The sequence below is a fragment of the Oncorhynchus mykiss genome, chromosome 25 (assembly GCF_013265735.2).
Source record: "Oncorhynchus mykiss isolate Arlee chromosome 25, USDA_OmykA_1.1, whole genome shotgun sequence".
Lineage (NCBI taxonomy): Eukaryota > Metazoa > Chordata > Actinopteri > Salmoniformes > Salmonidae > Oncorhynchus > Oncorhynchus mykiss.
In genome coordinates this window covers 41,676,970-41,701,721 of record NC_048589.1, presented here as the reverse complement: position 1 = coordinate 41,701,721, position 24,752 = coordinate 41,676,970, and the positions used below count along the sequence as shown (strand labels likewise).

Genomic DNA, 24,752 nt, shown 5'->3' with positions numbered 1-24,752 from the left:
AAAACCAGGACATTTTGGGGACGTTACTGGCATTTTGCAAACCTAAACACCAGTGTAAAAATCTCCTCATACTCACAGTAGGTTTCTGATCTCAGCCTTAAAGCTGGCCAGTAGGTTTCTGATCTCAGCCTTAAAGCTGGCCAGTAGGTTTCTGATCTCAGCCTTAAAGCTGGCCAGTAGGTTTCTGATCTCAGCCTTAAAGCTGGCCAGTAGGTTTCTGATCTCAGCCTTAAAGCTGGCCAGTAGGTTTCTGATCTCAGCCTTAAAGCTGGCCAGTAGGTTTCTGATCTCAGCCTTAAAGTTGGCCAGTAGGTTTCTAATCTCAGCCTTAAAGCTGGCTAGTAGGTTTCTGATCTCAGCCTTAAAGTTGGCCAGTAGGTTTCTGATCTCAGCCTTAAAGCTGGCTAGTAGGTTTCTGATCTCAGCCTTAAAGCTGGCCAGTAGGTGTCTGATCTCAGCCTTAAAGCTGGCCAGTAGGTGTCTGATCTCAGCCTTAAAGCTGGCCAGTAGGTATCTCCTCATACTCACAGTAGGTATCTGATCTCAGCCTTGAAGCTGGCCAGTAGGTTTCTGATCTCAGCCTTAAAGCTGGCCAGTAGGTGTCTGATCTCAGCCTTAAAGCTGGCCAGTAGGTTTCTGATCTCAGCCTTAAAGCTGGCCAGTAGGTGTCTGATCTCAGCCTTAAAGCTGGCCAGTAGGTATCTCCTCATACTCACAGTAGGTATCTGATCTCAGCCTTAAAGCTGGCCAGTAGGTATCTCCTCATACTCACAGTAGGTTTCTGATCTCAGCCTTGAAGCTGACCAGTAGGTATCTCCTCATACTCACAGTAGGTATCTGATCTCAGCCTTGAAGCTGGCCAGTAGGTATCTCCTCATACTCACAGTAGGTATCTGATCTCAGCCTTAAAGCTGGCCAGTAGGTTTCTGATCTCAGCCTTGAAGCTGACCAGTAGGTATCTCCTCATACTCACAGTAGGTACCTAATCTCAGCCTTGAAGCTGGCCAGTAGGTATCTCCCCATACTCACAGTAGGTATCTGATCTCAGCCTTGAAGCTGGCCAGTAGGTATCTCCTCATACTCACAGTAGGTATCTGATCTCAGCCTTAAAGCTGGCCAGTAGGTTTCTGATCTCAGCCTTGAAGCTGACCAGTAGGTATCTCCTCATACTCACAGTAGGTACCTAATCTCAGCCTTGAAGCTGGCCAGTAGGTATCTCCCCATACTCACAGTAGGTATCTGATCTCAGCCTTGAAGCTGGCCAGTGCAGCCTGGTGGATCCCATTCTTAGTGACGAGGAGCTTGTTCTCCAGAGCCACAGTCAGCTCCCTGAGGTTCACTTTACCCTCCAGGTCAAAATCCAAAGCCTACAGAACAGACATAACTCCGTGTCAACATATCAAGCCCTCGAAATAGGGGATACAAATAAATACACTCAGGTGTAAAAACAACAACAACTTCGACTCAAGTGTGAGAGTTACATTGTGTATTGGGAAGGAGACTGGGCACCATTATGTTCCAAACAGAGCATTATGGGTACTGTAGTATTTCATACAGACCAGGCAACAGTAAACCCCGCCCATCCAACGCAGTAAGAATGTAAGAATGTACATATTTTCCCATTAATAAAAACGATATCTTAACATCCAATATATTTCAACATTTTTTAAAAACACATCAAGACTCCAAACCAAGTAAAAAAAAAATTAACATTTTTAGACTTAAGAAAACACTCAAAAGTATCTGAACAGACTCTTCTTTCAACAGAGGTCTGATAGGCTAAAATAAAAATGGTGTGACCTGTAGTATCTCAGGGCTGTTCTCGATGCCCTCCTCCATCCAGGCATCCAGGACATCCTCGGCAAGAGTGGACCCTGTCCCATCGTCCAGAGTGGAGAACAGACACATCCTGATGGAGCTGGTCATACAGCTGGTCCTACGCCCCGTCTCATCAAACGGCTGTCAGGATGGACAGAAGGGGAAGGTCAAATTGTCTAATAAATATATTGACTCGGTCCTTTGTGTTCGTTCATGAGTGACTCAAAACAGGAAATTGTAATATTATTTCCTCCACAAAACATTTATTTATTTATTTTTTTAAAGTAGACAAGAGTAGACAAATCCCCAAACCATGTTAACCAGAGGCAAGTGTATCTATATCCATATGGCTTTGATGGTACAGTAGCCATGTCAGGAAACAACATGGATTAGAAGGTGAGGCACGCCCTTATTAAAAACATAGTTTATTATGCTGCAGATCCATGGTTAAAAACATAGTGATTGTTTCGGTCAGAGAAGTTCAGAACGGAGGCCACAACATGGGAATTAGACCCGAGATGGGTTTCACTGTACCTGTGAGGAGTGTAGTCTTTTCAGCTGTCTGTAAGGTGTGGAGGCAGACGGGGTGGGGGGCTTGGCTTGGTTCAGAACCCAGGAAGTAAACGCCTGAACGCTCATGACCTCATCACCACTTAGAACCTGGAGGACATCTTCCGTCACCTGGAAACAAAAATAAACAACCATCAGAAATATTTCCCAGCGTCTACTCAGACTCAAACCTCCACTTGGGATATGTCCAAAATAGCACCCTATTCCATTATAGAGAATAGGATGCCATTTCATACCCTTTCCCCCTGGGGCTCCAACATATTACTTCCACCTTACAGATCTGCTAACATGGAAGGGGTTTAGGGCCAAGGGGAAGGGGTTTAGGGCCGAGGGGAAGGGGTTTAGGGCCAAGAGGAAGGGGTTTAGGGCCGAGGGGAAGGGGTTTAGGGCCGAGGGGAAGGGGTTTAGGGCCGAGGGGAAGGGGTTTAGGGCCGAGAGGAAGGGGTTTAGGGCCGAGAGGAAGGGGTTTAGGGCCGAGAGGAAGGGGTTTAGGGCCGAGAGGAAGGGGTTTAGGGCCGAGAGGAAGGGGTTTAGGGCCGAGAGGAAGGGGTTTAGGGCCGAGAGGAAGGGGTTTAGGGCCGAGAGGAAGGGGTTTAGGGCCAAGAAGAAGGGTTAGAGCCAAGAGGAAGAGGGTTAGAGCCAAGAGGAAGGGGTTTAGGGCCGAGGGGAAGGGGTTTAGGGCCGAGGGGAAGGGGTTTAGGGCCGAGGGGAAGGGGTTTAGGGCCGAGGGGAAGGGGTTTAGGGCCGAGGGGAAGGGGTTTAGGGCCGAGGGGAAGGGGTTTAGGGCCGAGAGGAAGGGGTTTAGGGCCGAGAGGAAGGGGTTTAGGGCCGAGAGGAAGGGGTTTAGGGCCGAGAGGAAGGGGTTTAGGGCCGAGAAGAAGGGTTAGAGCCAAGAGGAAAGGTTAGGGAGTGAATTGAGACCTCCAAAGCAAAACGGGTTGAATCCCAAATGCCACCCCATTCCCCATCTAATGCACTATAAGAAATGGGGGGGGGGGGGGCATTTTGGACACACTCTTTCCTCACCTCCAGGCCCAGGTGGTCACAGAGAGCCAGTAGCTCATGGTGGCTGGCACATCCATCCCAGGGCATAGCCAGCTCCTCACAGGCCTGTCGTAACCTCTCCTCCAGGCGATCTGACAGGGGCACTGTGGAGCCCCGCGGGGTGGAGGGGTCATCAGGGTTCCACAGGTGCAGCTGGCCTATCGACAGACAGAGATATTTTAAGATTGTTTTTACTATGGTAAAGACTTGCCTTAAGACCTCGACTCCTGTAAGGAACAGAGGTCCTTGACAAAATGTCCTCCGTCTCTCTCCTATGATCAGTGTTGTGGTCAATTCTACTTGAAATTGCAATTGACCCCAAACCTGACTTTCTGGGTATCTATTGAAGATAATAAGTATCACAGCTTTCCACTCACCATCTGCCTCGAACTCGTCCGTACTGCTTTCATGAGCGTTCCAGCGCTGTGGAAGAAACATAACATTACGCAAATGACTCATTAACTCAGAAAAATCAACACAACTTAAAAACATGCAGACAAGACAACCCACTTTCTCATGTGCAGGTCAGGTTGAGACAAGATGGGTGGGGGTTGCAGCTGGGTGGGGTTAGGGTGTGTGTGTCCAACGAAAAGGACAACAGAGCTATTGTGACGACACGGACCCCTCTGAAGGTCAAAGGTGAGCTCAAAGATGGCGATCATATCAAGAGAATTAAAGAGAGAACAATCCATGTTGACAGAGCCGATTCAAACCCTCACTTCTCCAACTGTCTCTCTCTCTTTCAGGTCCTTTCAGTCATTCTATTTGTATAGTCAATTCACAATCTATTTGTGAGTCAACACTACCAAAAAAAGATAAGAGCTTAAAAATGTATAAATAGCAGGACACTTTAAAGCAAAATAATTTAAATTGGTTGTTATAATACACATGATAAACAGAATAATAATTTCCTCGTTTCATAATTAGTGTCTGGTCCTAAGTGTGAGATAGATCACTATGCTCCGGTAACCTGTTTCCTATTGTGCTGCAGCCCAGGCCAGTACACAAGCGTCTATTGTCTGGGAGGGAACCACAGTGAAGGAATTTAGAACAGATGGGTCTCTACAACTCTTTATTCTATCATTGGGGGGGGGGGGGGGGGGGGGCTCATTGTTCCTCTGTCAGAACCCCCCCCAAAAAAACTCCCAAATCAGGCAGAGCCCCCTGACCCGTCCTCTGGTGCACCATGATAGTTCGTGGACACCAACTTTAAGCTCTCAACCCGCTCTACTACAGCCCCATCGATGAGAATGGGGTTGTGCTCGGTCCTCCTTTTCCTGTAGTCCACGATCAGCTCCTTTGTCCTGATCACATTGAGGGAGAGGTTGGTGTTCTGGCACCACACTGCCAGGTCTCCGTGACCTCCCTATAGGCTGTCTCATCATTGTCAGTGATCAGGCCTACGACTGTTGTGTCGTCAGCAAACTTGATGGTGTTGGAGTTGTGTTTAGCCACGCAGTCATGGGTGAACAGGGAGTACAGGAGGGGACTAAGCACGCACCCCTGGGGAGCTCCAATGTTGAGGATCAGTGTGGCAGATGTGTTTCTGAACAGGGAGTACACAGGAGGGGACTACGCACACGTGTTGAGGATCAGCATGGTAGATGTGTTGTTGCCTATCCTTACCACCTGGGGGTGCCAAGTCCAGGATCCAGTTTCAGAGGGAGGGGCTTAGTCCCAGGGTTATTAGCTTATTGATGAGTTTTGAGGGCACTATGGTGTTGAACGTTGAGCTGTAACCAATGAACAGCATTTTCACGTAGGTGTTCCCTTTGTCCAGGTGGGAAAGGGCAGTGTGGAGTGCAATAGAGATTGCGTAATCTGTGGATCTGGGGCGGTATGCAAATTGGAGTGGGTCTAAGGGTTTCTGGGATAATGGTGTTGATGTGAGCCATTACCAGCCTTTCAAAGCACTTCATGGCTACAGATGTGAGTGCTACGGGTCGGAAGTCATTTAGGCAGGTTACCTTGGTGTTCTTGGGCACAGGCACTATGGTGGTCATGTTGGTATTACATACTCGGACAGGGAGAGGTTGAAAATGTCAGTAAAGACACCGGCTAGTTGGTCAGCGCATGCTCGCAGTACACGTCCTGGTAATTTGTCTGGCCCTGCGGCCTTGTGAATGTCTAACCTGTCTAAAGGTCTTATATCGGCTGTCAATCTCAATTGGCAGGTTTTTACCTCACGTTTCGTCGGTACGGTGGAGTCATGGTTCTCTGGCTCCTGCTGCCCTGTAGCCTCTGAGCTCACCCCCTCTGAGAAGTCTGCGATGGTCTCGATGAACTCTGGTGTAGAGCGCCGGCCATAGCGTTTACTACCCCGCACAAACTTAGCTTGGACTGGCGAGTCTGTTGAGAAGATTAATAAAATCAAAATTATAAAATGTAAAAAAAACCTAGCGATTGTTACTTCTCCAGAAGTAATTCAATAATAAAATAATTTGCACTCAGTTGGAATGAAAATCCCGATTGGAAAACTGAGCAGTGTTAATTTTGGCAGCTATTTTATACTTCGTTTTAAAAACTTTAATCTGAGTCAGTTAATAACTAAACTATTAGTTGACAAAAATACTGGACAAACATTTTTTGAAGTCATTTTAGTCAGTGCATTTTCTATTTTTTGCTATCCCCTCATATACCATGGCAGGCAACATGAATTAACCATATAGGATAGAAAACCTACACCTTCATCATGTGTTCCTTCAGATTGCCTTGCCCAACTAGGCCTGCTATCCCCTTATATACCATGGCAGGCAACATGAATTAACCATATAGGATAGAAAACCTACAGCTTAAACAATTTAGCTCTGATTTTCTCCTCATCAGAACTGTGTGTGTGTGTGTGTGTGTGTGTAACAAAATAACCGGAATTAGAAACAACTGAATTGTCCTGGCTGCGCATCAGTTCAAAAAAAAGGAGACAGAGACGAGTGATTGAAGTGACCAGGAGCTGTGCGCGCGGGAGAGAGCGCCAGATCAACCCAACCGCAGCGCAACAGAAAGACGTAATTATTATTATTTTTTTAAACGGCCAATGAGGATGAAATATTCTGCATGCGTGCTTATGATTGGACAAAACAGATTTAAAAAAAGGCACTTCATGTCAAATTGAACGTCCATTTGTCTCATGTAGATTATTCAAACTAAAACGTCTCGTTATCGTTGATAGTTTGTCAGGAAAAATAGGTAGTTGAAAAGTTTTTTGTCAGAGTTAATATTGACGAAATTAACACTGAAACACGAGGTGAATGTTTTCACTTTCATTCAGACGCCAACTGTGACTCATCAGAACACATTAGCTCAACGGACAGGAATTTGAAGGGCAGTCATATTTTAAAAAGCTAAGAGTGATTACCTGGTCCAAAACGTTGACAAGGACCGACTGATCTCGAACTGTTTGGCACCGACAGTGCCTTCAGAAAGTATTCACACCCCATGACATTTTCCACATTTTGTTGTGTTACAAGCTTGAATTTTAAATTTATTAAATTGAGATTTTGGATCCCTGGCCTACACACACACACCCCTGATGTCAAAGTGGAATTGTGTTTGAGTTTCTTTACACATGAATTAAAATTCAAAAGCAGAAATGTCTTGAGTCAGGTCTTTATAACATACAGTGCCTTCAGAAAGTAGTCACACCCCTTGACTTTTCCCCACGTTGTTGTTGTTGTTGAATTTAACATTTATTAAATTAAGTAAGTACTAGATCCAACACACTGAGGCGCAAAGCCAAATGCATCATGGGTCATAAACTACCAACTGACTGAGTCATTGGAAAACCTCCCTGGTCTTTGTGGTTGAATCTGTGTTTGAATTTGACTGAGGGACATTACAGATAATTGTATGTGTGGGGTATAAAGATGCTATAGGGATGCTCGTCCCGGTTGGTATGGCATTGAACCCTCATCGTGGTTAGTATGGTATAGAAATACAACTGTATTCATTCCTTACCAACAAAGCATTTGGCTACTGTTTGTTGGGTCTACTACTGATGCCAATTGTTTTACTTAACTAGGCAAGTCAGTTAAGAACAAATTCTTATTTTCAATGACGACCTAGGAACAGTAGGGTTAACTGCCTTGTTCAGGGGCAGAACGACAGATTTGTACCTTGCCAGCTCGGGGATTCGATCTAGCAACTGTCCGGTTACTAGTCCAACGCTCTAACCACTAGGCTACGCTGCCGCCCCCGTCTAGCTCGCATGGCAAGTATTGTAAATAGTGTTCATTGCATTGCTACTCTTTACAGAAATACAACCATCTGTAATCAAATTGGATTGGTAACCTCGCTCCTCAGCTTGAAATGCCTCCACCCGAGGCGGCGCCATCGAAGTAGTAGCTAAGACATTTAGGGGGGGTGGGGGGGTGTATTTGGGAGACAGGGGGTGAATAACAGTAAAGGTGTATGCGTGAGGAAGCTATACTGTTGATCATTGACGTCGGTCACATTTCACTCCTTCCTTACCCGGCTGTGGCGGTGCACATGTTGTCTCCTGACTGGACGTTGCTACTGCTGTCGTCGTTGACAACACCAGAATTAAAGCATTCTTGAACTGGTCAAAATCAACCTGAAACACAAACACACACACACACATCCGCCATGAAACAGTCTTCCTGAATGTAAGGACTACTAGTAGCAATGTCATAAGGGTCAAATCCTAAAAGGTCCACTTCAGTGGTTGAGTATTACTCAGTCGTGAGGTCAACGGGACACCGACTATGTGAACATGTGACATAAGAGGAAGGTGAGTGGAATCCCTAATGGCAACAAGATGGATGCTCAACACGTAGAAACTTTACTCAGATAATAAATAAATGGTCTGGAAATTCCTAACATTGAATTGAATCCTGGGTGACATGTCTCGAGGGAGCTGTTCAACTGTTCTGCCTTATTATTATTGGACCATGCTGGTCATTTATGAACATTTGAACATCTTGGCCATGTTCTGTTATAATCTCCGACCCGGCACAGCCAGAAGAGGACTGGCAACCCCACATAGCCTGGTTCCTCTCTAGGTTTCTTCCTAGGTTTTGGCCTTTCTAGGGAGTTTTTCCTAGCCACCGTGCTTCTACACCTGCATTGCTTGCTGTTTGGGGTTTTAGGCTGGGTTTCTGTACAGCACTTTGATACATCAGCTGATGTACTAAGGGCTATATAAATACATTTGATTTGATTTTGATTTGAGGGAGGGGGGCATGGGGGGGTGGAACGAGGAAGGACACACGTCTGAAGCAGCAGCTGCTGGCCCTGTGCCAATAGATATGGAGATTCTCTTTGTGTTCCGTTGCCGGGCGGATGACTGCCGGGGGGGGATGAATAACCTGGTCCTTTATTGTTGGGGGGGGGGGGGGTACCCTGGTGTTTGGGTCAGCCATCATCGCTTCCCTGCTTCTGCTGACCCCCCCCCCCCCCCCCCCCCCCTTCAGTCCCCACATGCTTACCAACACACGGCCATTGACCACCCTTCCATTCATACCAGGAAAGTAATTTGTTAGATTTGGGTAGGTGGTTATGAGTAATGTAGGTTTATTTTGATGGATCCGCCCACAGATGCATAGAAACTTCTGGGTTTGAAGGCCAGATGTTGTTGAGCCGATACAGTACATGCAGTAAAGTACCATTAAAATAATTGGAGGAATAATCATGAAGGCTTGTTTTATTTTGATCAGACATGAAGAATATGCGATAACAAAAAAAAAAAACACTAAAAAGCCATTTATCTAGATTTAAAGGCCCAGTGTCGTCAAAAACGTGATTTCCCTGTGTTTTGTATGTTTGTATGTATGTATTTCCACACTATGACGTTGGATTAATAAGACAATAACAGCTATTTTTCCCCCATCCCCACTCCTAGACAGGCTAGCAAATGTATTGTTTGAAAAATGTCTCTTTGCTAAGATTGAAAACAATCTAAAATCACAGTAAAATATTTAATTGTTACCCAGAAATGAAAAACAGCTGCATGAGATCTTGGCCTTCTTACTTCAGCCTTAAAGCAAGAGGGCCATTTTCCTCATCAAGCACCCTCTCAAACTGACACACTTCAATTGAGAATGTTGATTGGCCTGGTTGTCATGACAACAGACACCTGGGATGAGGAGGTCAATGACAGGCTCTAATTTCTAAAACAGGACAGCTAACAAAGCACAAGGAGACTAGCCCTGGCTGGCTGGCTGGCTGTCTGGCTCCCTGGCTGGATGTCTGGCTCCCTGGCTGGCTGGCTGGCTCCCTGGCTGGCTCCCTGGCTGGCTGGCTCCCTGGCTGGCTGGCTCCCTGGCTGGCTGGCTGGCTGGCTCCCTGGCTGGCTCCCTGGCTGGCTGGCTGGCTGGCTGGGTGGCTGGCTGGCTGGCTCCCTGGCTGGCTGGCTGGCTCCCTGGCTGGCTGGCTCCCTGGCTGGCTGGCTGGCTGGCTCCCTGGCTGGCTGGCTCCCTGGCTGGCTGGCTCCCTGGCTGGCTGGCTGGCTGGCTCCCTGGCTGGCTGGCTGAACAAAGACCTGAGAGCTGGAGGCTGCATAAAGAGTTCAGAGCTGCTCTCTGACGACAGAATAGAGCCTGTATCCCACTAAAAACACAAGAGATAAATCAAACGAATTCACCTCATATGCCCCCTGTACTTTAGGCTTGTGATTCTACAGAGTCTAAGGAAAATAAACACTGTGTCTACCTCACTCTCCATCCAACAGGTAGATTACCCTGAGATGTGGCTAGTGCAGGGGGCTGACCCTGCCAGTAAAACACTAACTCAGGCTGAGAATATCCAGAGTTCCCAGGTTCTGTTCATGAGTGAACACAATAGCGTTTCTTATTGGACACTTCGTGGTAGTCCCTCCCTGTTTCAGTCCGTTCCCTTCCAACCTTAATGAACAGGCCCAGGTGTAGGGCTTACCCCGTCAGTGAGTGGGTCCTGGTTCTGCAGCAGGGCATGTAGCAGTGTTGGGGTGGCATCCTCCAGGTGCAGGGCCTGGCACAGGCTGGATAGCTCCTCGGGGCACAGCAACCCGGCTCCGCTGGTGTCAAAAGTCTCAAATACCTCCTTCAGACGCTCCTCGTACTGATCCTGCTGGCCGTCATCCATCCCATAGGACAGCACCCTGCCCTGGACAGACAGGCAAGGATAGAGACAGGGTTAGAACAGACAGCACCCTGCCCTGGACAGACAGGTAAGGATAGAGACAGGGTTAGAACAGACAGCACCCTGCCCTGGACAGACAGGCAAGGATGGAGACAAGGGCGCAGTTAGAACAGACAGCACCCTGTCCTGGACACAAAGACTGCTACTACGTTGATCTTATTTCCAGACGACCAGGGCTGTTCCAAACAGCAGCTCCCCCTCCACCAGGACTAAACAGACCCTGTGTCACTTCTCTTGCGTTCTGTGCAAGCAGAGTCAGGGTATATGCAACAGTTTGGGCCGCCAGAATTTTCCGTAATTATGACATAACATTGAAGGTTGTAACAGCAATATTTAGACTGATGGATGCCACCCGTTAGATAAAATATGGTACGGTTCCATATTTCACTGAAATAAACGTTTAGTTTTGGAAATGATAGTTTTCGGATTCGACCATATTAATGACCAAAGGCTCATATTTCTGTGTTTATTATATTATAATTAAGTCTATGATTTGATAGAGCAGTCTGACTGAGCGGTGATAGGCTGTGCTTCAAGCATTGATTTCAAGTCTATCAACTCCCGAGATTAGGCTGGTGTAACCGATGTGAAATGGCTAGCTAGTTAGCGGGGTGGCGATAATAGCATTTCAAACGTCCCTCGCTCTGAGACTTGGAGTGGTTATTCCCCTTGCTCTGCATGGGTAACGCTGCTTCGAGGGTGGCTGTTGTCGATATGTTCCTGGTTCGAGCCCAGGTAGGGGCGAGGAGAGGGACAGCAGCTATACTGTTACACTGGCAATACTAAAGTGCCTATAAGAACATCCAATAGTCAAAGGTATGTGAAATACAAATGGTATAGAGAGAAATAGTCCTATAATTCCTATAATAACTACAACCTAAAACCTCTTACCTTGGAATATTGAAGACTCATGTTAATAAGGAACCACCAGCTTTCATATTCTCTCATGTTCTGAGCAAGGATCTTAAACGTTAGCTTTCTTACATGGCACATATTGCACTTTTACTTTCTTCTCCAACACTTTGTTTTTGCATCATTTAAACCAAATTGAACACGTTTCATTTTATTTGAGGCTAAATTGATTTTTATTGATCAATAAAAATCTAAAAAAAAAAAAAACGGCCCACGCTCGATGGGGGCTCGACAGGACCAATGGCAGACTGGCCCACGCTCGATGGGGGCTCGACAGGACCAATGGCAGACCGGCCCACGCTCCACGGGGGCTCGACAGGACCAATGGCAGACTGGCCCACGCTCGATGGGGGCTCGACAGGACCAATGGCAGACTGGCCCACGCTCGATGGGGGTTCGACAGGACCAATGGCAGACCGGCCCACGCTCAATGGGGGCTCGACAGGACCAACGGCAGGCCAGCCCACGCTCGATGGGGGCTCGACAGGACCAATGGCAGACCGGCCCACGCTCAATGGGGGCTCGACAGGACCAACGGCCCACGCTCGATGGGGGTTCGACAGGACCAATGGCAGACCGGCCCACGCTCAATGGGGGTTCGACAGGACCAATGGCAGACCGGCCCACGCTCAATGGGGGCTCGACAGGACCAATGGCAGACCGGCCCACGCTCGATGGGGGGTTCGACAGGACCAATGACAGAGACATGGTCAGTGATCCTGCAGAGGGGCAATGCCTCGCTGAGGGAGGACACCTATTGGTATATTTAAAAAAGCAGACATTAAATAAATCTTTGAGCATGATGGTTATTAATTCCACTTTGGATGGTGAATCAATACACCCAGTCACCACAAAGATACAGGCGTCCTTCCTAACTCAGTTACCAGAGAGGAAGGAAACCGCTCAGGGATTTCACCTTAAGGCCAATGGTGACTTTAAAACAGTAACAGAGTTTAATGGCTGTGATAGGAGAAACTGAGGATGGATCAACACATTTTTGTTACTCCACAATACTAACCTAAATGACAGAGGGGAAAGAATGAAGCCCATACAGAATAACAAATATTCCTAAAGATGCTTCCTGTTTGCAACAAGGCACTAAAGTCAGACTGAAAATAAATTGGCAAAGTGATTACACTTTTGTCCTGAATACAAAGTGTTATGTTTGGGGAAAATCCAATACAACACATTACTGAGTACCACTCTCCATATTTTCAAGTATAGTGGTGGCTGAATCACATTATGGGCATGCTTGTAATTGTTAAGTACAGGGGAGTTTTTCAGGATAAAAAAAGAAACAGAATGGAGCTAAGCACAGGCAAAGTCCTAGTGGAAAACCTGGTTCAATCTGCTTTACACCAGACACTGGGAGATGTATTCACCTTTCAGCAGGACAATAACCTACAACACAAGGCCAAATCTACACTGGTTGCTTACCAAGACAGTGAACCGTCCTGAGTGGCTGAGATAAATCTACTTTAAAATCTGAGGCAAAACTATGGTAAGACCTGACAATGGTTGTCTAGCAATGATCAATAACCAACTTGACAGAGCTAGACATTTTTAAAGAATAAAAATAGGCAAATGTTGCACAATCCAGGTGTGGAAAGCGCTTAGGGATTTACCCAGAAAGACTCGGCTTGTAATCCCTGCCAAAAGGTGCTTCTACAAAAGTATTTCATTGTCAACACACGTTCCCTGTCATTATGGAATATTGTGTGTAGACGGGTGAGAAAAAAAATAAAACAAAATCTGTTCCATCAATTTTTTAAATAAGGCTGTAACAACAAAAATGTGGAATAAGTCAAGGGCTATGAATACTTTCTGAAAACACTGTACGCCATGGGTCAAAAGTACTGGTCAAGGTGCCATTTCTGAAGCACTACTTTTGACCAGGGCCCATAGGGCATAGTATACGAATGTAAAAACTTTATTTAAAAAAAAAACAGGTTATTTCATCTGTATCGGGATTATGCTCAGACAGCTTTAAAAGGAGGTCAAGTTATACAACAATAAAATCAAAAATGAGTCTGATTTTTAACAGATGTCCCTATAACAATACAGATAATTGACTAATGTCACAAAAATCTGACCAAGTCCATTTCAATCATGTCAGACAAAGGAAGGAAAGCATTACACACACACACACACACACACGGTGTAGATAGACTCCCACCATAACCAGCTGCTCGTTGTCATAGTGACGACATTATGGTACTTCATATAAAGTCTGTATCAGCCAGGTGTCCCCTCCTCCTAGACCGGGGCTACCCACCCATTCAAATCAAGACAATGGGCTGTCCAAACCCATAATCAGTATTCAGCTTCTGCAAGTCTCAGTAGCGAATCTCATTCAAGTGAACCATGCTGTCAGCCTTAGATTAGCATTACGGTCAGAAGATCTCACATTAATCCCATACCCCAGCTCGTCAGCTACCCCCATAACATCACAGTAAAAACACAAGACAAAGACCAGGGGCCTGTATCCACGAAGTGTCCCAGAGTAAGAGTGCTGATCTAGGATCTGTCCATATAACCTCATTCATTCTGATCTAGGATCTGTCCATATACCCTCATCCATTCTGATCTAGGATCTGTCCATATACCCTCATCCATTCTGATCTAGGATCTGTCCATATACCCTCATTCATTCTGATCTAGGATCTGTCCATATAACCTCATCCATTCTGATCTAGAATCTGTCCATATACCCTCATCCATTCTGATCTAGAATCTGTCCATATACCCTCATTCATTCTGATCTAAAAGGCTAAACTGATCCTAGATCAGCACTTCTACTCTTGACACTTTGTGGATACATACGGATCCAGACTTGACACTTTCCTTCTCAATGGACTCCTTTACAACCTCAACAACTACTGTCTTTAGATTGTTCTAGTAGGCACCAAGAGGTCAGTAAAATAGACTTGTAGCTCAATAAAAGGTCCTTGTTGGATCCCTGCAGGGGGTCATTGTGGCTGTAGATTGACAGAATCAGGACCAAGGCAGAGCAGACTGGAGCAGGGGAAATCATAAGACAAGAGGTTAATCTCCCTTGCGGTGGGGGGGGGGGGAAGGAGGAATCAGTGGTAAGAACTGTTCAACATTGGTCTGACCTTTCAGAATCTGTGCTTCAGGTCAAGCAGACTGGGAAATGTTCCGGGTCACCTCTGGGAATAGTTTTGACGTATACACTGACTGGTTTATCAGAGGATGTTGTTACTACTATGACGATTAGAACTCATGCAAACCAAAAAAAAACGTGGGTAGATGGCGATATTCGGGAAAAACTGAAAGTGCAAACCACAGCATTTAACCAGGGCAAGGTGACTAGGAACATGGACATGTACAAACAGACAAGCTATGACCTCCGTAAAGCAATCAAAGAGGCAAAACGAGGACACGTGGCAGGGACTTCAGACTAGGGCTGTCAGACCAAAAGTCGCCTGTTCCATCAACCAATCGATTCCTCAACATTTTTAAAATGTGTTTTTCCATATATAGACACCTGTGTTAATAAAATCAACTTTATGTATTGAGATTGTCTGATGCTTTAAGCTTAATGTTTGATGCCTCAAGAGGGTGCCAGAGATCTAGATAACCAGAAGAAGAAAAATAATAACACTTAACCTAATTCTCGTCCTGCTCCTGCTGGCTTTTGCAGATTCTGTCGTTACTCTCCTGTAGTTTCCGGTAATAGACTACAAGAGAAGACGGTAACATTTCTATTGTGGAATGCTAATTTCATCGTACTAGTTCTACCACTCTGCATGCCAGTTATCGTTTTCATATGCACAGTTTCATATAAATAAACGTCTTCATATCTGAAATCATTGCCATGTGGTAAATTTAAATTAAAACGATAAACCTAAGAAAGGTAACTTCTATTGCCAATGTAACAGTATAACTTTAAACCGTCCCCTCGCCCATACCCGGGCGCGAACCAGGGACCCTCTGCACACATCAACAACAGTCACCCACGAAGCATCGTTACCCATCGCTCAACACAAGCCGCGGCCCTGCAAGGGGAACCACTGCTTCAAGGTCTCAGAGCAAGTGACGTCACCGATTGAAACGCTATTTAGCGCGCACCACCGCTAACTAGCTAGCTATTTCACATCCGTTACACCAACTATGTAAAAATAGTCTACATAAAGCCAACAAATAAAAACATTGCAGCCTGCAGGTAGAAAAAAAACCCTGATAAATTTAAAAAATCCTATAAATCAATCACATTGGCTACACATGGCCTGTCTGCAACGAACTTGAAACACTATCAACTATTAATTTAGTTCAGGCCTGAAGCTGGTGCTAGCGAACTTGCAACATTGTATCCAATATTCCGTGCCCTCAGAGTTTCCCATGCCAGTGAGCTCGGGACAGACACAGCTGTAGGTTATTTGAGCAAGTGCTTGACTTGGGCAGGAGCTCACCGGGGCTGAGTACCGGCACCTCAAAGTTTCTACTGCTTGAGTTCCTGTTCCTCTTATAGAATATTAGCTCAAATATTGTGGAGCTCCTGCACCTACATATAAACAGCACCCAAAATGAGTACCGGAAGCTATTTCAATCCAAGTCAAGCACTGATAAGAGGCCTGTTTTATGACGTTTCCACTGGATCGAAGCATGACATTTTCCCCTTTCACGCTGAGTGGTTATCGAAAGAGAGAGCTGGAAAGATCTTTCAAATACATTGAGGAACTATTGTAATTCTCAATAGATGTAAAAAAACAGTGAAGAAAACATTACATTGAGAAGCTCCACAGGTCATTAGTGGCGGTGCGTTAAGCCAATCAGAAATACTATCAGACCCCCAAACAGGCACATTTATGTAACTACATTTGCACGAAGAACCGGTAGCCTATAGGTCTACTTCTATGCATAATCAGGCCAGGTAGCCTATAGGTCTACTTCTATGCATAATCAGGCCAGGTAGCCTATAGGTCTACTTCTATGCATAATCAGGCCAGGTAGCCTATAGGTCTACGTCTATGCATAATCAGGCCAGGTAGCCTATAGGTCTACTTCTATGCATAATCAGGCCAGGTAGCCTATAGGTCTACTTCTATGCATAATCAGGCCAGGTAGCCTATAGGTCTACTTCTATGCATAATAAGGCCAGGTAGACTATAGGTCTACTTCTATGCATAATCAGGCCAGGTCGCCTATAGGTCTACTTCTATGCATAATCATGCCAGGTAGCCTATAGGTCTACTTCTATGCATAATCAGGTCAGGTAGACTATAGGTCTACTTCTATGCCTGCGTGTCCTTACACAACATTGACAGGAGCGCTCCAAACAAAAGACAATTCTAAAATTGACAGAACTTAAGTTAAATAAACCCAAACGTTTTTCTCACAAGTATAACATAGGTTATGCACGCTGCAAACAATGTGTCCACTCCGACAATGAGAACAGGAAGAATGGAACAATAATATTGAATGCATTAAAATAAATGACTATAAACAAAGTAACAAACACTGTCAATAACCACTGTACACTAACAATCAAACGCAAACAATTCACACAATTAAGTTCTGAAACAATGAATGTGCACAAAATTGGCATGAGAGAGCCGCGCATTCTGGAGAGAGCCGCGCATTCTGGAGAGAGCCGCGCATTCTGGAGAGAGCCGCGCATTCTGGAGAGAGCCGCGCATTCTGGAGAGAGCCGCGCATTGTGCATCTGGGCGCACGGTCAAGCCGACGTCTGCATTGGCCATGCAGCATTTACAGTGATACGCCTCTGCAGAAGTCAGGACAAGAACGGACTCTGCAGAAGTCAGGACATTCATACTTCTGCCATTTGTTGTCAAGGAAGTGAGTTTGTGTTTACAGGATGTACCGCCCCACCTACCATCAACCAATCATGTCAATGATATACAGAGCCCTCCGCATTGTGGCAACATTTGGGAGGGGTATGACGATGCGGTACAGAGCTGGATTTGGCCTCTGGAGGCTCTGCAATTGTGTCACACCCTACATATAAAGCCTCAGACCACATTTCCAGATAAAGCATAACATTGGCTTTTAGTCTAGGCTTCCACAATGGATTAGTTCACTGAGAAGGGCATATATTATTGCTCGACAACAAAAAAACAATATCGGTTGACCAAAAGCCTAAGGACCAAAGAATCGACCTGTCGACTAATTGGGGTCAACCCCAATCAGATGCTCAACATGTTCTGCTCACACCTAGTGTAAATGGTCCGAGCCGAAGCCACACGAAAACTCCAGACAATCATGGATTATAAAAGGGAAAGCCATGTTGTGGACACCGACACCTCAAAATAAAACACATTTGCCCGCTTCGAGGTAAAGAAGAGCCGCCAACGCGATGGTTCAGAATCACCACGTCAGAGATTCAGGCGATGGTTCAGAATCACCACGTCAGAGATTCAGGCGATGGTTCAGAATCACCACGTCAGAGATTCAGGCGATGGTTCAGAATCACCACGTCAGAGATTCAGGCGATGGTTCAGAATCACCACGTCAGAGATTCAGGCGATGGTTCAGAATCACCACGTCAGAGATTCAGGCGATGGTTCAGAATCACCACGTCAGAGATTCAGGCGATGGTTCAGAATCACCACGTCAGAGATTCAGGCGATGGTTCAGAATCACCACGTCAGAGATTCAGGCGATGGTTCAGAATCACCACGTCAGAGATTCAGGCGATGGTTCAGAATCACCACGTCAGAGATTCAGGCGATGGTTCAGAATCACCACGTCAGAGATTCAGGCGATGGTTCAGAATCACCACGTCAGAGATTCAGGCGATGGTTCAGAATCACCACGTCAGAGATTCAGGCGATGGTTCAGAATCACCACGTCAGAGATTCAGGCGATGGTTCAGAATCACCACGTCAGAGATTCAGGCGATGGTTCAGAATCACCACGTCAGAGATTCAGGCGATGGTTCAGAATCACCACGTCAGAGATTCAGGCGATGGTTCAGAATCACCACGTCAGAGATTCAGGCGATGGTTCAGAATCACCATGTCAGACAATAGACTAAGGCTACGTTCCAAACAGCACTATATAGTGCACTACTTTAGACCAGGGCCCATAGGTGGTCCAATACATAATATGGAGAAGTGCACCATTTGTGACCCAGAGTAACAGTTGCACATAAACTTATTCAAGCATGCGTTATCGTTTCAGATAGGTCTAACCGAGTAGACACACACACCTCTCATAAAAGGTCTACTAGTATCATTTCAATGTGAATGATTTACATTGTCACCAGGGCAGTCTTCATTAAACAACATCTGTGTTGAGTCAACATATCCATGGCAACAGGCGCAACAAGCCCTCAGCACAGGGCCAGCACTAAACAACAGGCGCAACAAGCGCTCAGCACAATGTCAGTACAAACAGGCGCAACAAGCCCTCAGCACAATGTCAGTACAAACAGGCGCAACAAGCCCTCAGCACAGGGCCAGCACTAAACAACAGGCGCAACAAGCCCTCAGCACAGGGCCAGCACTAAACAACAGGCGCAACAAGCCCTCAGCACAATGTCAGTACAAACAGGCGCAACAAGCCCTCAGCACAATGTCAGTACAAACAGGCGCAACAAGCCCTCAGCACAATGTCAGTACAAACAGGCGCAACAAGCCCTCGGCACAATGTCAGTACAAACAGGCGCAACAAGCCCTCAGCACAATGTCAGTACAAACAGGCGCAACAAGCCCTCGGCACAATGTCAGTACAAACAGGCGCAACAAGCCCTAAGCACAATGTCAGTACAAACAGGCGCAACAAGCCCTAAGCACAATGTCAGTACAAACAGGCGCAACAAGCCCTCAGCACAATGTCAGCACAAACAGGCGCAACAAGCCCTCAGCACAGGGCCAGCACAAAACAACAGGCAGAACAAGCCCTCGGCACAGGGCCAGCACTAAACAACAGGCAGAACAAGCCCTCAGCAGGGCCAGCACAAAACAACAGGCAGAACAAGCCCTCAGCACAAGGTCAGTACAGACAGATGCATAACAGCCAACAATGCAACCTAGAGCATAATACCCAAGTAATTCAATGGAAGAAATTACTGTTTCATAGGTTTACCATAGGGCGGCAGGTAGCCTAGTGGTTATAGTGTAGGAGCGGCAGGGTAGCCTAGCGGTTAGTGTAGAGGCGGCAGGTAGCCTAGCGGTTAGAGTGTAGGGGCGGCAGGTAGCCTAGCGGTTAGAGTGTAGGGGCGGCAGGTAGCCTAGCGGTTAGAGTGTAGGGGCGGCAGGTAGCCTAGCGGTTAGTGTAGGGGCGGCAGGTAGCCTAGCGGTTAGAGTGGAGGGGCGGCAGGTAGCCTAGCGGTTAGAGTGTAGGGGCGGCAGGTAGCCTAGCGGTTAGAGCGCTGGACTAGTAACCGAAAGGTTGCAAGATCGAATCCCCGAGCTGACAAGGTAAAAATCTGTCATTCTGCCCATGAACAAGGCAGTTAAACCCACTGTTCCTAGGCCGTCATTGAAAATAAGAATTTGTTTAAAAAAAAAAAAACTGACTTGCCCAGTTAAGTAAAGGTTAAATACATATTTTTAAAAACTACACTATCATGTTAACGTTAAACTAGACGATGAATGTTGCCAAAACAATATGACCATGCTCTGATAAGACTGTCATAATTATAATACAGGAAGTAGAGAAATGAAACTAATCTACCTAATATGACCCATCCATCCATGACCAAAAGTATGTGGACACCTGCTCATTGAACATCTCATTCCAAAATCATAGGTATTAATATGGAGTTGGGTACCCCCCTTTGCAGCTATAACAGCCTACACTAGATGATGGAACGATGCTGCAGGAACTTGTTATAATTAAGTCTATGATTTGATAGAGCAGTCTGACTGAGCGGTGGTAGGCAGCAGCAGGCTCGTAAGCATTCATTCAAACAGCACTTTACTGCGTTTGCCAGCAGCTCTTCGCTGTGCTTCAAGCATTGCACTGTTTATGACTTCAAGCCTATCAACTCCCGAGATCAGGCTGGCAATACTAAACTACCTATTAGAACATCCAATAGTCAAAGGTATATGAAATACAAATGGTATAGAGAGAAATAGTCCTATAATAACTACAACCTAAAACTTCTTACCTGGGAATATTGAAGACTCATGTTAAAAGGAACCACCAGCTTTCATATGTTCTCATGTTCTGAGCAAGGAACTGAAACGTTAGCTTATTTTACATGGCTCATATTGCACTTTTACTTTCTTCTCCAACACTTTGTTTTTGCATTTATTTAAGCCAAATTGAACATGTTTCATTATTTATTTGAGATTAAATTGATTTTATTGTGCATTATATTAAGTTAAAATAAGTGTTCATTCAAAAAAAAAAAAAAAATATATATATAAAAATATATATATATATATATATATATATATATAAATTAAAATTGGCCGATTAATCGGTTTCGGCTTGTTTTGGTCCTCCAATAATCGGTATCGGCGTTGAAAAATCATAATCGGTCGACCTCTAGTTGAGGTCAGGGCTCTGTGCAGGCCAGTCAAGTTCTTCCACATCAATCTCTACAAACCATTTCTGTTGTCATGCTGAAAACAGGAAAATGCCTTCCCCAAACTGTTTCAACAAAGCACAGAATTGTCTACATTGTCACTGTATGCTGTTGTCATTAAGATTTCCCTTCACTGGAACTAAAGGGCCTAGCCCGAACCATGAAAAAAAATCCCCAGACCATTATTCCTCCACCAAACTTTACAGTTGGCACTATGCATTGGGGCAGGTAGCGTTCTCCTGGCATCCACCTAACCCAAATTCCTCCGTCAGACTGCCAGATAGGTGAAGCGTGATTCATCACTCTAGAGAACACGTTTCCACTACTCCAGAGTCCAATGGCGGTGAGGTTCACACCAAACCAGCAGACACTTGGCATTTTTTATTTTATTTCACCTTTATTTAACCAGGTAGGCCAGTTGAGTTCTCATTTACAACTGCGACCTGGCCAAGATAAAGTGTAGCAATTCGACACATACAACAACACAGAGTTACACATGGAATAAACAAAACATACAGTCAATAATACAGTAGAACAAAAGAAAACAAAAAGTCTATATGCAGTGAGTGCAAATAAGGTAAGTTAAGGAAATAAACAGGCCATGGTGGCGAAGTAATTACAATATAGCAATTAAACACAAACATTGCGTATGGTGCATCAAAGCTGGGACCAAGAGAATGAAAAATAGCTTCCATCTCGAAGGCCATCAGACTGTTAAACAGCCGTCACTAACACAGAGAGGCTGCTGCCTAAATACAGACTTGAAATCATTGGCCACTAATAAATGGATCACTAGTCACTTTGATAAATGTTTACATATCTTGCATTTTATACCATCTACTGCATCTTGCCGCTCGGCCATCGCTCATCCATATATTTATATCTATATATTGTTATTCCATCCCTTTGCTTATATTTGGGGTTATTAGGTAGTTGTGGAATTGTTCGATTACTTGTTAGATATTGCTGCACTGTTAAAACTAGAAGCACAAGCATTTCGCTACACTCCCAATAACATCTGCTAACCGTGTGACCAATAACATCTGCTAACCCTGTGACCAATAACATCTGCTAACCCTGTGACCAATAACATCTGCTAACCCTGTGACCAATAACATCTGCTAACCCTGTGACCAATAACATCTGCTAACCCTGTGACCAATAACATCTGCTAACCCTGTGACCGATAACATCTGCTAACCCTGTGACCGATAACATCTGCTAACCCTGTGACCGATAACATCTGCTAACCCTGTGACCAATAACATCTGCTAACCCTGTGACCAATAACATCTGCTAACCCTGTGACCAATAACATCTGCTAACCCTGTGACCAATAACATCTGCTAACCCTGTGACCAATAACATCTGCTAACCCTGTGACCAATAACATCTGCTAACCCTGTGACCAATAACATCTGCTAACCCTGTGACCGATAACATCTGCTAACCCTGTGACCGATAACATCTGCTAACCCTGTGACCGATAACATCTGCTAACCCTGTGACCGATAACATCTGCTAACCCTGTGACCGATAACATCTGCTAACCCTGTGACCGATAACATCTGCTAACCCTGTGACCGATAACATCTGCTAACCCTGTGACCAATAACATCTGCTAACCCTGTGACCAATAACATCTGCTAACCCTGTGACCAATAACATCTGCTAACCCTGTGACCAATAACATCTGCTAACCCTGTGACCAATAACATCTGCTAACCCTGTGACCAATAACATCTGCTAACCCTGTGACCAATAACATCTGCTAACCCTGTGACCAATAACATCTGCTAACCCTGTGACCAATAACATCTGCTAACCCTGTGACCAATAACATCTGCTAACCCTGTGACCAATAACATCTGCTAACCCTGTGACCAATAACATCTGCTAACCCTGTGACCGATAACATCTGCTAACCCTGTGACCGATAACATCTGCTAACCCTGTGACCAATAACATCTGCTAACCCTGTGACCAATAACATCTGCTAACCCTGTGACCAATAACATCTGCTAACCCTGTGACCAATAACATCTGCTAACCCTGTGACCAATAACATCTGCTAACCCTGTGACCGATAACATCTGCTAACCCTGTGACCAATAACATCTGCTAACCCTGTGACCGATAACATCTGCTAACCCTGTGACCAATAACATCTGCTAACCCTGTGCATGTGACCATTAACATCTGATGGTGATGTTAGGCTTGTGTGCAGCCACTCAGCCACGGAAATCCACTTTCACGATGCTCCTGACGAACAGTTCTCTTGCTTCCAGAGGCAGTTTGGAACTTGTTAGTGAGTGTTGCAACCGAGGACAGACGATGTTTACACGCTACGTGTGGCCTACCACTTCACGGCTGAGCGATTGTTGCACCTAGACATTTCCACTTCACAATAACAGCGCTTACAGTTGACCGCCGGCAGCTCTAGCAGGGCATCCGAAGACCTTGCCACGTTGAAAACGTGTCACGGAGCTCTTCAGTAACACCATTCTACTGCCAGTGTTTGTCTATGGAGATTGCATGGCTGTGTGCTCGATTTTATACACGGTCAACAACGGGTGTGGCTGAAGTAGACGAATCCACTAATTTGAAGGGGTGTCCACATACTTTTGCGCACACACTACTTTCCCTGGGCAGTTAGCGAGGGTCAAAGGGCAGAGAGCCAAATGATCCATGCAGTGACTCGGTTAACAGGTTACAACAAAGTAACCAGACTAAATTCTGCTTGTTACCTTGTTCAAAACGCGACGATTGGAACATAGATACATTGTAACGAGGCACGCACGACTGGAGCATTTTTTGTGAGGATAATGCTTTGAAAAAAGTCTAACGGTATAGTAATGTCGATTTGCAGGCAAGGAAAATATGGTCGAAGAAAGCGAAAAACAGGGCGCTGTATGAAGAACATGTTGAAATGTCTTCGGCGGCGTGTAAGAACGAAACCACCCCGTTCAATGTGTATTACATTTTTGGGGGATCGTTGCCTACGAGCCTGGTAGGTAATGAAGTTGACATGTTTTGAAATAATAGATCAATTTTTTAAAAATTGCTACAAACTTACCCACAGCAACTCCACTGACTAGGAGGATGCCTATTCCTCCTCTCTGGTCGTGTTTTAGGGAGCCCGCTACAAAGTTTCCCAACAACGTTCCGTCTTTGGTATTTTTTCTAAATAAAAAAACATAACGAAACTTGATGATTAAACTTCTTGTTTTGGGGTTGCGTGTCACGGTTGGCCTACTTTAATTTTTATTTCGTTGTCAAAACGGTTTGTTCTTGTTCAGTACGGTAAAATGCTTTCTGCATCCTGCTGCCTCTCCTTTCAGATTTTGAAACGCTCTTCAGGGAGGAAGGGGTGGTGACGCGTTGAAATGCACTGGAGTCGTACGGATGTCGTCATTGGTACAATCTCAATCGGACATGATTCAGTCATTGGTACAATCTCAATCGGACATGATTCAGTCATTGGGAGAATCTCAATCCGATTTGATTCAGTCATTGGGAGAATCTCAATCGGAACGATTCAGTCATTGGTACAATCTCAATCGGACATGATTCAGTCATTGGGAGAATCTCAATCGGACTTGATTCAGTCATTGGGAGAATCTCAATCGGAAATTATTCAGTCATTGGGAGAATCTCAATCGGAAATGATTCAGTCATTGGTAGAATCTCAATCGGAAATGATTCAGTCATTGAGAGAATCTCAATCGGAAATGATTCAGTCATTGAGAGAATC

The 24,752-nt window shown here is 45.3% G+C and overlaps 1 protein-coding gene across 3 annotated transcripts in view; it reads right to left on the bottom strand.

Moving 5' to 3' along the window:
- Positions 1-24,378, bottom strand: part of LOC110505960 (ninein) — a 59,785-nt gene extending 35,407 nt beyond the window's left edge. The window contains exons 1-9 of one of the 3 annotated variants that reach the window (XM_036962636.1): positions 24,075-24,378; positions 10,321-10,530; positions 7,900-8,002; positions 5,615-5,781; positions 3,810-3,855; positions 3,415-3,590; positions 2,353-2,499; positions 1,801-1,959; positions 1,231-1,367 (exon numbers count right to left, since the gene is read on the bottom strand). In XM_036962636.1, coding sequence (XP_036818531.1) covers positions 1,231-1,367; positions 1,801-1,959; positions 2,353-2,499; positions 3,415-3,590; positions 3,810-3,855; positions 5,615-5,781; positions 7,900-8,002; positions 10,321-10,509 — 1,124 coding nt within the window. In that variant the 5' untranslated portion in view covers positions 10,510-10,530; positions 24,075-24,378. The remainder of the gene's footprint in view (positions 1-1,230; positions 1,368-1,800; positions 1,960-2,352; positions 2,500-3,414; positions 3,591-3,809; positions 3,856-5,614; positions 5,782-7,899; positions 8,003-10,320; positions 10,531-24,074) is intronic. The other 2 variants (XM_036962638.1, XM_036962637.1) reach the window with 2 other exon arrangements.
- Positions 24,379-24,752: the final 374 nt, after the last annotated feature.